Source organism: Saimiri boliviensis, chromosome 12 (assembly GCF_048565385.1).
Source record: "Saimiri boliviensis isolate mSaiBol1 chromosome 12, mSaiBol1.pri, whole genome shotgun sequence".
NCBI classification, from domain to species: Eukaryota; Metazoa; Chordata; class Mammalia; order Primates; family Cebidae; genus Saimiri; species Saimiri boliviensis.
The window spans coordinates 86,738,979-86,754,460 of record NC_133460.1 but is presented as its reverse complement, the minus strand read 5'-3'; the positions used below and the strand labels follow the sequence as shown (position 1 = coordinate 86,754,460).

The 15,482-nt window shown below is 46.9% G+C and overlaps 1 protein-coding gene across 2 annotated transcripts; it reads right to left on the bottom strand.

Moving 5' to 3' along the window:
• Positions 1-1,656: 1,656 nt before the first annotated feature.
• Positions 1,657-13,777, bottom strand: NOLC1 (nucleolar and coiled-body phosphoprotein 1). 2 transcript variants are annotated; one of them, XM_010333143.3, is made up of 13 exons: positions 13,594-13,777; positions 9,139-9,194; positions 8,883-9,028; positions 8,653-8,780; positions 7,694-7,865; positions 6,233-6,333; positions 5,973-6,108; positions 5,515-5,643; positions 5,196-5,306; positions 4,437-5,087; positions 3,862-3,968; positions 3,599-3,691; positions 1,657-3,420 (listed from the first exon to the last, which is right to left on the bottom strand). In XM_010333143.3, exons 1-13 carry the CDS (start codon positions 13,711-13,713, stop codon positions 3,262-3,264), a joined length of 2,109 nt encoding a protein of 702 aa, XP_010331445.1. In that variant the 5' UTR covers positions 13,714-13,777; the 3' UTR covers positions 1,657-3,261. The 2 variants fall into 2 exon arrangements, with proteins under 2 accessions (XP_010331445.1, XP_003922315.1); XM_003922266.4 differs by having other exon boundaries at positions 8,883-9,025.
• Between the last annotated feature and the right edge of the window lie 1,705 nt (positions 13,778-15,482).

The following is a 15,482-nucleotide window of genomic DNA, read 5'->3' as shown; positions in this document are numbered from 1 at the left end:
CAGGTGTGAGCCACCACACCCAGCCTTAAATTTTTCATTGTATACTATTATTTTTAACAAGTATGTTTGAAAATGGAAGCATGAAGGTGGGAAATACTGATTCACTTTTTTTTTTTTTTTTTTTAATTATTTATTTATTTATTTATTTTTGAGACGGAGTTTGGCTCTCGTTGCCCAGGCTGGAGTGCAGTGGCACGATCTCGGCTCACTGCAACCTCTGCCTCCTGGGTTGAGGCAATTCTCCTGCCTCAGCCTCCTGAGTAGCTGGGATTACAGGCACGCGCCACCATGCCCAGCTAATTTTTTTTGTATTTTTAGTAGAGACAGGGTTTCACCATGTTGACCAGGATGGTCTTGATCTCTTGACCTCGTGATCCACCCGTCTCGGCCTCCCAAAGTGCTGGGATTACAGGCTTGGGCCACCACGCCCGGCCACTGATTCACTTCTTTTCAAATACTCTTAGATAAGTGGTTTTCAACTCTGGCTGCTCATTAGAATCACCTGAGAGCTTTAAAATATCCTACCGCAGGCTGGGCGCGGTGGCTCAAGCCTGTAATCCCAGCACTTTGGGAGGCCGAGGCAGGTGGATCACAAGGTCAAACGATCGAGACCATCCTGGTCAACATGGTGAAACCCCGTCTCTACTAAAAATACAAAACATTAGCTGGGCATGGTGGCGCGTGCCTGTAATCCCAGCTACTCAGGAGGCTGAGGCAGGAGAATTGCCTGAACCCAGGAGGCGGAGGTTGCGGTGAGCCGAGATCGCGCCATTGCACTCCAGCCTGGGTAACGAGAGCGAAACTCCGTCTCAAAAAAAAAAAAAAAAAAAAAAAAAAAAAAAAATCCTAACATTCAGGCCTCACCAGAGAGCACCAGGGTCTGACTCAACAGGTCTTAGGATAGGCCCCTGCATATCTGTGTTTTTAGTTCCCCAGATGACTCTAATTTTCAGCTGATGTCTTAGGAATCACTGATTTAGACCAGGGATTGGCACAAACCTTTTCTGTGAAGGGCCACATCCTAAATGTCTTAGGCTTTGTGGGCCATTGATAAGGTCTCTGTCATATCTTTTTTTTTTTGGCCAGGCTGGAGTGCAGTGGCACGATCTCAGCTCACCACAACCTCCACCTCCTGGGTTCAAGTGATTCTTCTGCCTCAGTCTCCCAAGTAGCTGGGATTACAGGCATGCACCACCATGCCCGGCTAATTTAGTATTTTTAGTAGAGATGGGGTTTCTCCATGTTGGTCAGGCTGGTCTGGAACTCCTGACCTCAGGTGATCCATCCACCTCGGCCTCCCAAAGTGCTGGGATTACAGGTATGAGTCACAACACCAGCTATTATCTATCATTTCAAAAATCCTTTACAAATTTAAGAACCATCCTTAGCTCTTAGGTAATATAAAAACAAGCCATGGGCTGGATTTGACCCATAGGCCATTTTGCCAACCCCCAGTTTGGACTATGCACAGGCTGCAACATAGCCTGGAAAAGGCACCATGAGACAAGCTGTAGCCAAGAAAACCCTGCAAGCTGCTACCAAAAAGCCTCTGCAGTGAAGTCACAGGTCCAGACCCCAGTCCTCTAACTGGCACCCAAGTTCTGTTTTGAGTAGGAAGAAGAAGGGGTTCAGACTCACAACAATAAACTCCCAAGACACATTATAAACCAGCCAGTTTATTATTTTATAGTAAGATGTAGAACTTTTACCATGCAGACTGAAATATCGGTGTCAGCATGAACAGTACATTTTCTTCCTAGAGGCAGTTACATGGAAAACCAGGTTATTATCAGGTTATTTAGCGAGTGTGGAATCCAAACAAGAGGAGACTAATCTTAAGACCTATAAATCATCCATGAAGGCTTGGGGCACACTTTGCTACCACCCAAACACCTTAGCCTCCAGAAAGCTGTGGACTCTTCCCTCTCCGTCTTGTTCTGGCTGAGTACCACCACTGATCAGTCATTTCCTGCAGCCATACCCACAGGCCAACTTGGCCTAAGAGCTGTATCTCTGGTCACTGGTTTGTGTTGTTATAGCCACTGTTACTAACAGTAGTTAAGGTTCTGAAGGGGGGCACGTCAATTGCTCCCATGTACCAACTACGAGACCCATGTACCAACTATGAGATACAATAATCCTGTTAGTTTATTCTCCCAAACCCACTCAAGTTTATCAGGTAATATGCTCTGTAAGGTTCTTTCAACCCCATTAGCACATACAGAGATTAGCAATAAATTCATCTAATATAACCTACCTTCCTACTGAGGATTGAGTTTTTCTTTTCCCCACTTTCTTGATTCTCAACCATGTAGGAATTAATGAAACCAATTCTATGTCACCACTGCAACCAAGACGGCAATACCAAGTGAACATGTATTTTTCAAATTAATGTCATTTTGTTCTCTATACTGTGAAATACTATGCGGTCCTCAACTTAGTGCTCAATACTAGGAAGGGTCAAGTTGTCAAAAAATGTCTATCAACAGTAGAAAAGTTTGCTTTCAAATTAAAAAACAAAGCATGTATTGCAAACATCATGTAATGATAAAATTACAGAAAAAAATATATTCAGAACGACCCACGGCATTCATACCACACCAGAATTTTGCCTGTAACAAAACAGTAAACTTTATCTCAAAAAGTAGGTTAGGTCCATGCTGGCTAAAAACCTCAGTCCCAGACCCAATAAATGAGGGTGAAATACACAGTGCATGCTTAACATGACATTGCATATACATCAGCCACTCTTTAATGCCCCTCGCTAAGGTTTTGAGGGAAAGATGGATGAAATGTGAACATGTGCACTCACAAAGGCAGAATTTTCTTCCAATTATAAAAAGTCATACATGTGACCCTTTACTATGTCTTGGGCAATAGCTAAGTTTTTGTCTGTGGGAATCCACCTTTGAAAATCACAACAAAAATCAATAAGAAATGTTTTAATATAAAATATACAAATTTCTAGAATGAGGACTTTCACAGAAAAGGAAGGAGACAGCAATGAAAATGAATTTTCTTAAAAAATAACATTCCCTTATTTTGTCCCGGCTACTCAACACTCAAAACCAAGTCTGTACAAAACTAGGTAACACAGAAAAGGACCAGAAAGGATGTTACATTGTAAAGTCTTAGGACCTACCCTAAACCTCTGTCCTCATCAAGACCCTCACCTAGAGAGCTGAGGGTTCTCAGGTCCACTGAAGAAAGTGAGTGATCTCTGACCATCATCACCTCTGCTTCGCCAAAGATGGCCCCAAGTCACTCACTGTCAAACTTCACGGAATTGACCTGAACAGAGATGGAGCCTCCCCGATAGCTGCCCCGCTTCTTCTTGGTTTTCTCATGCCGGAAGGACTTGCCTTTGGTGAACTTCAAAACCTGATTGGCTCGCTCTCCCCAGTCTCCGGCTGCACCTCGCTGGTAAGTAGAGAGAGGTAACAGAGAAGGACCATGCCAGGGCCCTGTCACTTTTTTCTTTCTACTCCCTCCTCAAGGCAACCTGAACCCAGAGAGGATTCCCACCAACCTGAACCAAGAGCTGTCCTCTCTGCACTACCACCCTCCCTCCCAAGAATGGTACAGATCTCTCTCTCACCTTGGCATCAAAGGAGTTGTCTGCCACTCGTGAATCCACCTCAATTTCCTCCTCCCTGACCCTTCGGAATGGGGATGATGCCCTTTTTTCTCCCTACAGAAGAATGAAGTAGGAAATTAAAGACAGAGTGATCATGTAACAGCTTTCCTGAGTGATATACATGTGTACATGTGCCAGGTCACGCCAGGCAGAACTGTCAAGATGATCCTAGATTATTCTACTTTTAAAGAGCTGACTCCTAAGAGGAAAATGAGACAACTTACTTTCTTCCTTTTTGGAAATGTGTTAGGGGTCTGAAGCTTTATCTTCTTAGCCTGAGGAGTCTCTGCCTCCTTGGCAGCCTCATTCTGCTTCCGCTTCTTTAATGAACCTAAAAACAAAAAGCCAAACTCAGGCCGGGGTACAGTGGCTCACAACTGGAACTCCAGCATTTTGTGACACCAAGGTGTGAGAATTGCTTGACCCCAGGAAACCGAGATCAACCTAGGCAATAGAGTGAGACTCTGTCTCTATAAAATGTAAAAGAATCAGCCAGGCATGGTGGTGCATGCTTGTAGTCCCTGCTACTAAGGAGACTGAGGTGGAAAGATCACATGAGTCCAGGAGGTGGGGGTTGCACAAACTGTGATCATGCCATTGTACCCCAGCCTGGGTGACAGTGAGACTCCATGAAAAAAAAAAAAAAAGAGGGAGAGATCAGTTTCCTGTTCTTCCTCCCAGGTTTCCCCAACTGGAAGCCCAGTGGTGGGCCTCCTCTCACTACCCTACCCTCAAAAGAGTGTATCCCACCCTGATTTGAGGGGACAAAACCCAGAGGGCATGTTCATTGGGCACAAACCTGGTTTGGAAACCGCCACTGCTGCCTTTTTCTTTTCTTCCTCCTCCTCGCTGTTCTTAGCTGCTTTTCCATTCTGGGCAGTCAGTGCAGAGGTGCCGTTGGCCTTGAGGGCTTGTGGTCTTGGAATGCCCTTGCCCTTGCCCTTGCCCTTGGGCTTCTCCTCTTCCTCCTCACTGGAGTCATCAGAGGAAGAACTGCTGCTGCTCTCACCCTTTCCTTTCTTTGCAGAGGCTGGCTTGGAAGGGGCTGCACCTCCTGCTACCTCCTGTGGCTTCTTCTTAACTGCAGTCTTGGACGTCTTCTCTTCCTCCTCCTCACTGCTGGAGCTGTCTGAATCAGAGCTGCTATCCCTACTACCCTGAGGAGCCTGCTTGGCAGGCAGAGGTGGAGCTGCTTTGGCAGTCGCCTTGGGCTTAATAGTGGCCACTGTCTTCTTTGTCTTCTCCTCCTCACTGGAGCTGCTCTCTTCCTCACTAGAGCTGCTGTCAGCCTTTCGCATGAGAGGCTTCTGGCCACCACCCAAAGATTGCTTAGGGGCTGCAGCTGGCTTCGCTGCAGGTGACTTGGTGGTGCCAGCTGGCTTATTTGAGGAATTCTTGGTGGTACCAGCTGGCTTGGAAGGATCTTCATCATCCTCAGAGCTGTCAGAGTCTAGACAAAGAAGGGATGGAATCAACAGCTCCCCAAATCAGATTCAGGAAAGCCCTTAGCAGCTGCCTAAGAGCATCTCACTGAACTGAGGGCCTCCACATGCCTTACCTGAGCTGTCTGAAGAGCTCTCTGCCGCTTTCTTTGCTGGAGGTGGTTTAGTGGTTGCTTTAGGGACGACTGCCTTAGCTGGGGGTTTCTTGTCTTCTTCGGAACTTGAATCTGAGAAGAACCTGTAGCATTATGCTGGGTCCAGGGTCCCAACCCAACCAGGATAGCAATAAAAAGAATGCGAAGACACACACAGAGCCTTAACTCTATCTTACTTTAAGCAAAAAGCAATGGAGGGATGGAAGGCTTTCTCTCTCCCTTATTCCCTGTCCCCTCCTCCAGATCCACGCTGAAGGGAGGCTGCATCCCTCTGACTCACCAGACTCATCGCTGCTGTCTTCACTGCTTTCCACAGGCTGCTGCTTCTCCACAGCCTTCTTGGGAGGCTGGGTTCCCAGGGTCTTTTTTGGTGGGGGAGCAGAAGGTGGGGGTACTGAACTGTATGGACCTGTGTAAAAGGGATGATGTGATGGTTTTAAGATACGTATACAAATTTTTTGATACTACTTCCTCCTAGAAATGAAGCTTAATTTGCCTTCACTTGAGTATGGGCCAGAATTAGTGACTCAGTTCTAACAGAACACGGTGTCACTTCTGAGTCTAGGTTATACAAGGCACTGCAGATTCCTCCTTGCTTTTCTGGATCACTAGCTCTAGGAGAAGCTAGCTGCCATCACACGAGGACACTCTACAAGTAGCTCTATGGAGAGGTCCATGTGGTTACTGCAAGTGGGCCCTGTCCACAGTCATACAGCTTCACTCCCCATGTCAGGTCACCTGGTTTATTTTTCATGGTTTTTTTCTGCTGTTCTTCCTCCTCACTGGAAGAATCCTCACTGCTGGAACTCTTCTGTGTAGGAGTGGCAGCTGCTTTCACTGGGGCCTTGGCCACAACTTGCTTTTTAGGTACAGTCTGCATTATAAAGAAAACTGATTACCACAGGAAAATGCTGACCCAACCAATCCTGCCAGGGAATGGAGACACACATACATCCCACCCTGGTCACCTCTTCCCTGACAGACGTTATGGCTCAGACCTTCTTGGGGATGGCTGCTGCCTTCTCCTCCTCTGAGTCATCACTGCTGCTGCTGCTACTACTGGCTGCTTTACCATTGACTACTTTAGGTGCTGTTCGAGCTGGAATACCCAAGAAAAAGAAAGAGTAAGGAGTTTTAGGACAAGTCATGATCATAAAAAACCTCCTTCCTATGAGCACAGAACTTAGGAGTCCACCAATTTTTTTTTTTAAAGAGTCTAGCTCTGTCCCATAGCTGGTGTGTAATGGTTCCAGTGATTCTGCTGCCTCAGCCTCCCAAGTAGCTGGGATTACAGGCACCCACCATTGAGGCCACCTAATTTTTGTATTTTTAGTAAAGATGGGGTTTCACCATGTTGGTCAGGCTGGTTGGCCAGGCTGGTCTTGAACTCCTGACTTCAAGCGATCTACCCACCTCGGCCTCCCAGAATACTGGGATAACAGGGGTGAGCCACCACGCCTGGCTAGGAGTTCACCAATTCTTTTAACTTTAAAGCAGCCATCAGGGAGAATGCCATGGTTTACCACACCAAAGGATGCCTTTCCTATCCCACATCAGGAATAAAACTGTCTTTAAAAAAAAAAAAAAAAAAAAAAGAGCATAGGCGGATCCAACAGTAGTGGGTTATCAGAACTTAGTAACATTTGTGTCATGAAAGTTGGTATACAACCCCCCACTGCTAAATTGGACTGGCTTTTTAAAAAAAAATAAAAAAGAACACATAAATAATCTAAGTATGCCTCTATCTTTCACTTCAACCTCCATTTGGAGAAATCATAACCTAACCCACATCACAAGTTACAGAAAAAAAGAAAAATTCTCATTTGTCTCACAGAATGAATGTAGAAGAGCAAAAATGGCAGTGAAAAGCACAACAAATAGATACATAAGTAGTCACAGTGGAATGGGATGTGTGAGTACATAAAATGTCACAAAATGCCAAATGGATACCATTTAAAAAAAATACATTTTCCCTTGCTGCAGTAACTGTTTCTCTATTTACTAGCTCCTAACTATGAAATCTTATTATTAGCCGGGCGCAGTGGCTCAAGCCTGTAATCCCAGCACTTTGGGAGGCCAAGGAGGGTGGATCACAAGGTCAAGAGATCGAGACCATCCTGGTCAACATGGTGAAACCCCGTCTCTACTAAAAATACAAAACATTAGCTGGGCATGGTGGCACACGCATGTAATCCCAGCTACTCGGGAGGCTGAGGCAGGAGAATTGCCTGAACCCAGGAGGCAGAGGTTGCGGTGAGCCAAGATCACGCCATTGCACTCCAGCCTGGGTAACAAGAGTGAAACTCCAACTCAAAAAAAAAAAAAAAGAAATCTTATTATTTATTAGTGAAAAAGCTTTAAAATAAAAAGACTATTAATCAATACCTCCAGTTCAACAAACAGTACCAGCAATTTTAACACCAGTCCCCAGCCCAGCCTCTTGGGAATGGAAACAGTACCTGGTTTGAGTGGGGCTTTAGCCTGAGGTTTAGCTGCCACAGGTGTTATCTTTAGCTTCTGGTTCTTTGGTGGCTCATCCTCGGAGCTTGAGTCAGAATCAGAATCAGAATCAGAGCTCTTGGCCTTCTTAGGAGGAGCTTTGGCTACCTTGGCTTGGGGCTTAACTCCCTTCTGTTAGAAAAAACAAGGAGGGAAATCAGCAAAAGCTTCTGGTACCCAAAGGGCATCCTAGGTTCCTTTTATTTTTAGGGGTCTAATGGAGCAGTAAGAGCAAGAGAAAGCTAAGGGCAGGATATGGAAAGGGCAAAAACTCTTAAGAAACAACAACAACAAAAAGAAACAACAAAAAGTTGGCTGGGTGCTACAGCTCGCCTGTAATTCCAGCACCTTGGTAGGTCGAGGTCAGGAGTTCAAGGCCAACCTGACCAAAGTGGCGAAACCCCATCTCTACTAAAAATACAAAAATAAGCCGGGTATGGCGGTGGGCACCTGTCATCCCAGCTACTTAAAAGGCTGAGACATGAGAATAGCTTGAACCTGGGAGGCAGAGGTTGCAGTTAGCTGAGATCACGCTATTGCACTCCAGCCTGGGCAACAGGCTGTGTCTCAAAAAAAAAAAAAAAAAAAAAAAAAGTTCATTGATATATTGGCCCTGTTCCTGACAAAGCTTCCAATAAAACACACTCTCTTATTCTTGGATCCCTGAACAGTGTACCAGAGGAACCAAACTCTTCAAGCAAAATGGGTTTAATTTTTCCTCCGGAGTCCGAGCCCGACTTCAACCTCACACATCCCTTCCAGATTAGCTTTTGATGAGCTTCCTGAAAATCCCGATTTTCTTCCTCATAATCACCTACTGTACTTCCGCCATCGACCTTTGGTTATAAGCTAAAGGCCACAATTTTAGGTTTCTTCCTTTCCAATTCTTAAATCCCTTTTTCTTCCCAAAGCTGCGAACCTGGATAGGCTGTTTCTTTTGGTCCTCCTCCTCCTCCTCGTCATCACTGGATTCTTCACTGCTGCTGCTCTCTGATGCTTTGGCTGCAGCCTTCCCAGGAGGCAGACCAACTCGCTTGGCAGGTACAGCTGAACAAAAGCATGGGTCCCAGTAAGAATCAGCCATATGGGACAAGCAGGTTGTAAATTCTTTTCCTGGCACCATCAAGCCCACTGGCTACTTTGCCTTACCAGCCTTCTTTGCTGGAGGCCCTTGAACTTCCTCCTCCTCCTCGCTGCTGTCCTCACTACTGTCACTGGATGAGGCCTTCTTTTTAGCTTTCTTAGTCACTGGTCCATTTGCCTGTAACTTTCGCTCTGGAGCCTTGGCAGACCTGCTGAGGTAGATGAGACAATTTCTAGGGGATTAGAATCTTCCCAAACCAAGAAAAACAGCCCAACCCACCTCAGGGGAGAAAACAGCCAAAGTGGAACAGGAAAGGCTTACTTGAGCCAGAAGCTATAGATGTCTAAGAGGGAAGAGGCATTGGCATCCTGCTGTGTCTGTAGGAGAACAAAAAGAACTGGGTAAGGAAATTATTTTATCCTAGTTATGCTTTCATTAAATGTGGCCTGTTATATACATACCTACTAAATTTGGTATAAATGTTACATCCTAATAAGACTTTTGCTACTTGTATAAACTAAGAGAAGAATACCCTATTTGTGCATTTCCCAATTTCTGACATAAAAAACTCCAGCTATTCCTATGTTTATGGCACCATCTAACCCCCGGTCTGCCAATCTGTATTTCTCAAAGTCCTTAAAAAAAAAAAAAAAAAAAAAAAAAATCGGCCAGGTACAGTGGCTCAAGTCTGGAATCCCAGCACTTTGGAAGGCAAAGGTGGGTGGATCATGAGGTCAGGAGTTCGAGACCAGCCTGAAACAACATGGCGAAACCCCATATCTACTAAAAATAAAAAAATCAGCCTGGCATGGTGACACACAACTGTAATCTCAGCTACTCGGGAGGCTGAGGCAGGAAAATTGCTTGAACCCAAAGAGGTAGAGGCTGCAGTGAGCCGAGATTGCACTCCAGCCTAGGGAACAACAGCGATAATGCCTTTTTAAAAAATTTTATTTCTTTTCTCTTCATTATCAATAAAAAGCGACTCCGTCTTTAAAAAAAAATCACTTTTGACTGGGCATACTGGTTCACTCCTGTTATCCCAGCACTTTGAGAAGCTGAGACAGGAGGATCACTTGATGCCAGGAGTTCAAGACCAGCCTGAGGAACATAGCAAGACCCCCATCTCTAGCCCCCTGCCAAAATAAAAGGTTCACTCTATCAATGTACTATCTAAGAATGTAATCTTATCAATTACATGAGAATACAAACACTAATACAAAAATGTGTTTGCTGCAATGTGGATTATAATACCAAATCATTAGAAACAAGCCTCCAGACTGGATGCGGTGGCTCACACCTGTAATCCCAACACTCTGGGAAGCCAAGGCAGGTGGATCACCTGAGGTCAGGAGTTCAAAACCAGCCTGGCCTATATGGTGAAACCCCATCTCTACTAAAAATACAAACATTGGCTGGTTGTGATAGCAGGAGCCTGTAATCCCAGCTACTTGGGAGGCTGAGGCAGGAGAATCACCTGAACCTGGGAGGGAGAGGTTGTAGTGAGCCCAAATTGTACCACTGCACTCCAGCCTGGGCAACAGAGCAAGACTCCGTCTCAAAACAAAAAAAAAGAAGAAAAGAAACAAAAAAAAGGAAGAAAGACACAAGCCTCCAACAGAAGACTGGTAAGTACTGTGATGAATGTAAAAAACTGCATTTGTGGTCTTGGCACAGTGGCTAACGCCTGTAATCCCAGCAGATCACGAGGTCAGGAGTTCAAGACCAGCCTGGCCAACATGGTGAAACCCTGTCTCTACTAAAAATACAAAAAATTAGCTGGGCGTGGTGGCATTTACCTGTCATCCCAGCTACTAGGGAGGCTAAGGCAGGATAAGTGCTGAACTCAAGAGGCAGAAGTTGCAGTGGGTAGAGATCGCACCACTGCACTCCAGCCTGGGCGACAGAGCAAGATTCCGACAGAGCAAGATTCCGTCTCCAAAAAAAAAAATAAATAAATAAACTGCATCCAGGCCAGACAAAGTAGTACACACCTATAATCCTAACACTTTGGCAGGACAAAGCAGACAGATCACTTAAGGACCGGAGTTCAAGACAAGCCTGGGCAAGACAGTAAGACCCCCATATCTCTCTCTCTCTCTCTCTCTCTCTCTCTAAGACACCCATCTCTCTCTCTCTCTCTCTCTCTCTCTCTCTCTCTCTCAGTAAGACCCCCATATCTCTCTCTCTCTCTCTTTTTTTCTTCAGATGGAGTTTCATTCTTGTCACCCAGGATGGAGTGCAATGAGGCTCACTGCAACCTCCCGGGATCAAGCGATTCTCCTGCCGCAGCCTCCCGAGTAGCTGGGATGACAGGCGCCTGCCACTACAACTGACTAATTTTTTGTATTTTCAATAGAGATGGGGTTTCACCATGTTGGCCAGGCTGGTCTCAAACTCCTGACCTCAGGTGATCCATCCGCCTCAGCCTCCCACAGTGCTGGGATTACAGGCGTGAGTTACCGCGCCCAGCTGAGACCCCCATCTCTTAAAAAATATATATTTTTAAAATGTTTAATTAGTTGGGTATGGTAGCACACACCTGTAGTCCCAGCTACTTGGGAGGCTTAGATGGGAGGACTGCTTGAGCCCAGGAGTTTGAGGCTGCACTGAGCTGTGATCACATCACCACACTCCAGCCTGGGCAACAGAGAGAGACCCTGTCTCAAGAACAACAACAGCTGGCCGGGCGCGGTGGCTCAAGCCTGTAATCCCAGCACTTTGGGAGGCCGAGGCGGGTGGATCACGAGGTCGAGAGATCGAGACCATCCCGGTCAACATAGTGAAACCCCGTCTCTACTAAAAATACAAAACATTAGCTGGGCATGGTGGCACGTGCCTGTAATCCCAGCTACTTGGGAGGCTGAGGCAGGAGAATTGCCTGAACCCAGGAGGCGGAGGTTGCGGTGAGCCGAGATCGCGCCATTGCACTCCAGCCTGGGTAACAAGAGCGAAACTCTGTCTCAAAAAAAAAAAAAAAAAAAGAACAACAACAGCAACAAAAACTCCAAGACATTCCAGCTACTCAGGAGGCTGAGGCACAGAATCGCTTGAACCTGGGAGACAAAGGTTGCAGTGAGCCAATATTGCGCCTCTGCACTCCCATTTGGGCAACAGAGTGAGACTCTGTGGTACAAAAAAAGAGTACAGGATCAGAGTCAGTATACATGTGAACTTATCTTAGGACAAATTACCTAATCTCCCTGAGATTATTTTCTTCTCTATAAAATGGAAATAATACTACACATCTCATTAAGTTATTGAGAGGATAAGAGAATGCATGCTGGCTGGGTATGGTGGTTCCTGCCTGTAATCCCAGCAGTTGGGAAGCTGAGGCGGGTGGATTTCTTGAGGTCAGGAGGTCAAGACCAGCCTGACCAACATGGCGAAACCCCGTCTCTACTAAAAATACAAAAAAGATTAGCCACACATGGTGGCACGCACCTGTAGTTCCAGCTACTTGGGAAGCTGAAGCAGGAGAATGTCTTGAACCCAGGAGGCAGAGGCTGGAGTGAGCAACCTGGGTGACAGAGCCAGACTCCGTCTCAAAAAAAAAAAAAGCATGTAAAGGGCTTAGCATCTGAACCTTTGTAAACTCTTCACAGAAGATTAGCTTTTCTCACATAAAACCATTCAGAATCCTAATTCTTAAATGTCCAATTCCATCCAGTCCACTGTGAAAGCACTCTTTGCAGTCACTTAACAGTCAACTCTAAACAGTTCCAATAAGAAAGCAGCTGGACCACATGCCAGCCTGTCCCAGCTTAAGAAAGTTCTTTCTGAGGCTGATCTGATTCTTTGCTTTTGCAGCCTGATTCTGGCTAAAAGTGCAAGCCATCCTTCTTAGTCCTGCTATCATCCTTGCAAAGGACCCCCTCTCTTCTCTCTCAAGGTGTCTTCCCATGCAGGGATGTCCGTTGATGGAGATTAAAAATCTTTCACATTCCTGGTTGGCACATCCTAAATAGCCGTAACTACGGTACAACTTTCACTTTTAGAAGATTCCTCTGCACAAGCACTGAGATTGCTACTCTTACACATAATCTTACTGAATCTCACCCAAATCCTATGAAGTGGATGATGACATCCCTGTAGAAAGACTCAGAGAGGTTAAGTAAGCTGCCCGGGTCACATATCTAAACAGTAGCAGAGCCTGGTCCCAAAACTAGGTTTGTTTTGATTCCATGAGCCAAAGCTCCAAGCCCACTACTATGCCTGCTTGGTAGGGCTGTATATTACGCTCAATTCTTATCGGTGTAACTCAAAATAAAACTCTGCTTCTACTTTCATTCATTTTCTTCTTTACTAACGAAAATCCCAGTCTTTATTTTAAAGCAATTTCACTTGCTTTTGAATCCCATTAAATGCGATTGAGGGTAAGGTAAAATCGCGCTTTACCTCAGCCAACGAAAAGTCCCCCAGAAGAACCAGACGCCTAAGAACCAACGTCCTCAGTAGGACAAGGCGCTAGCTCCCAGCTGCACTATGCTAGCCATGTGACTTCGGGCCACGAGGCTCCCACGCTGCAGCCGCTGTATGGCTCACAAGAAACAAGGAACAAGAAGAGTCTGCGCTATCTAGTAAGACCCCTGGTGAAAAAAGGAGCGACCGAGGCCCCAGGCTTTCTCTGCACTGCCGAGGGGTCGGCGCAAAGGCCTTGCAGACACTGGACTGGCGGACCCCACAGTCTCCCCCACCTGGAAACCCAAGCACTTCAGGGCCTAAAGCCTTATGGTAATGACCCAGCCCTCTGCCCGCCCCAAGCCCGGGACTCACAGCTCCTGTCGCTTTGGCGAATTTATTGGCCACCTCCGAGAGTTGGTTATCGCGCAGAAAGCCGAGGACGAGGGGATACAGGTCGCTGGGAACCACGCGGCGCAAGCCGGCGTCCGCCATCCTCCGGGCAATAGGCGTCACTACCGTTGTCGACGCAGCACAACTCAGGAACCCAACAGGGGCAGTGGGCGGGCCTGTTTACGTCATTGCGCCGCGCGGGCGCATAGCGGAAAGGGTGGGGCTCCGCAGGGCAGTCCCACCGCCGCTTCAGAGGTAGGGTAGACGGGAAATCTAAAAACTCTTTCCGGTCCCACGTGTATAGCCATCTTGGTTAAGGGCGGAGCCCCCCGGCGCGTTTGTAGAGGCGGAGCTCTGACGTCAGGAGTCACGCCCTCGGCGTGGCGGGAAAACTTGGGACTTCCCGCGCTCTTTCTGGGGGAGGTACCTTTTCTCAGAGCAGCAGTTTCCCGCGCCCCTGCCGGGATTCGGATTCCAGAGTAATGAGTGGACAAGCGGACTCTAATAGTCCTTACCCTCCTCTCCAGACTTGGTCACAAGATCTCCCAACCGCCCCCACTGGCGCACTGGCGCTGCCGATGGATTCTCGCCCTTCATCTTCACTGCCTCCAGCACTCAGGGAGGCCCTTTCCTCTCTGACACCATCCCAGCCTCCAGACTCTTGTCTCTTCGCAGAGCATCCTTCAAGTTATCCGTCGTGGGGTGGAAGGTGTTGATTTCCCAAGCCGCCCCTCCCACTCCCTTTAAATTCCGCTTGTCAGCTCCACGAAGGGGAAAGGTGTCATAGACCAAACCTGAATCACACACCTCTTCAAGCTGAAGAGACTGTTGAAAATAACCCTTATTCCTCAGGTATCAAAGTTCAAACTCTCCCTTTTTCATGAGTAACTCCAATATCAGTGTTCAGACCTACCAAGTTAATTCCAAGTTCTGCAATGCTTCAGATCGCATTAGCAGTTAGCAATCCCTTCAATCTTACCCACTACCCCTTGGCTACCTCCCACTAATGCCGTTCAGGAAGTATGAGGATCCACTTCCTCATGGAACACTCCACTCTATATAAAACTGGCCAGGCGCAGTGGCTCACACGTTATCCCAACACTTTGGAAGGCCGAGGTGGGAGGATCCCTTAAGCCTAGGAGTTAAGAGGCCAGCCTGGACAATGTAGTGAGACACACACACACACACACACACACCCCACCCTGCATCTCTACAAAAAAAATTTTCATTAGCCAGGTGTAGCAGCATGCACCTGTGGTCTCAGCAAGTTGGAAGGCTAGGGGCAGGAGCATCTACTGAACCAGGGAGATGGAAGCGGCAATGAGCTATGATCCTGCCACTGCAATCCAGCCTGGGCCACAGAGTGAAATCCTCTCAAAAATCAAAACGCTAGCCGGGCGCGGTGGCTCAAGCCTGTAATCCCAGCACTTTGGGAGGCTGAGGCGGGTGGATCACGAGGTCGAGAGATCGAGACCATCCTGGTCAACATGGTGAAACCCCGTCTCTACTAAAGATACAAAAAATTAGCTGGGCATGGTGGCGCGTGCCTGTAATCCCAGCTACTCAGGAGGCTGAGGCAGGAGAATTGCCTGAGCCCGGGAGGCGGAGGTTGCGGTGAGCCGAGATCGCGCCATTGCACTCCAGCCTGGGTAACAAGAGCGAAACTCCATCTCAAAAAAAAAAAAAAAAAAAAAAAAAAAAATCAAAACGCTGGGCACAGTGGTTCACATGTGTAATCTCAGCACTTCGGGAGGCCAAGGTGGGTGGATCAACTGAGGTCATGAGTTTGAGTACAGTCCTGGCCAACATGGTGAAACCTTGTGTCTATTAAAAATACAAAAAAAAGGCCGGGCGCGGTGGCTCACGCCTGT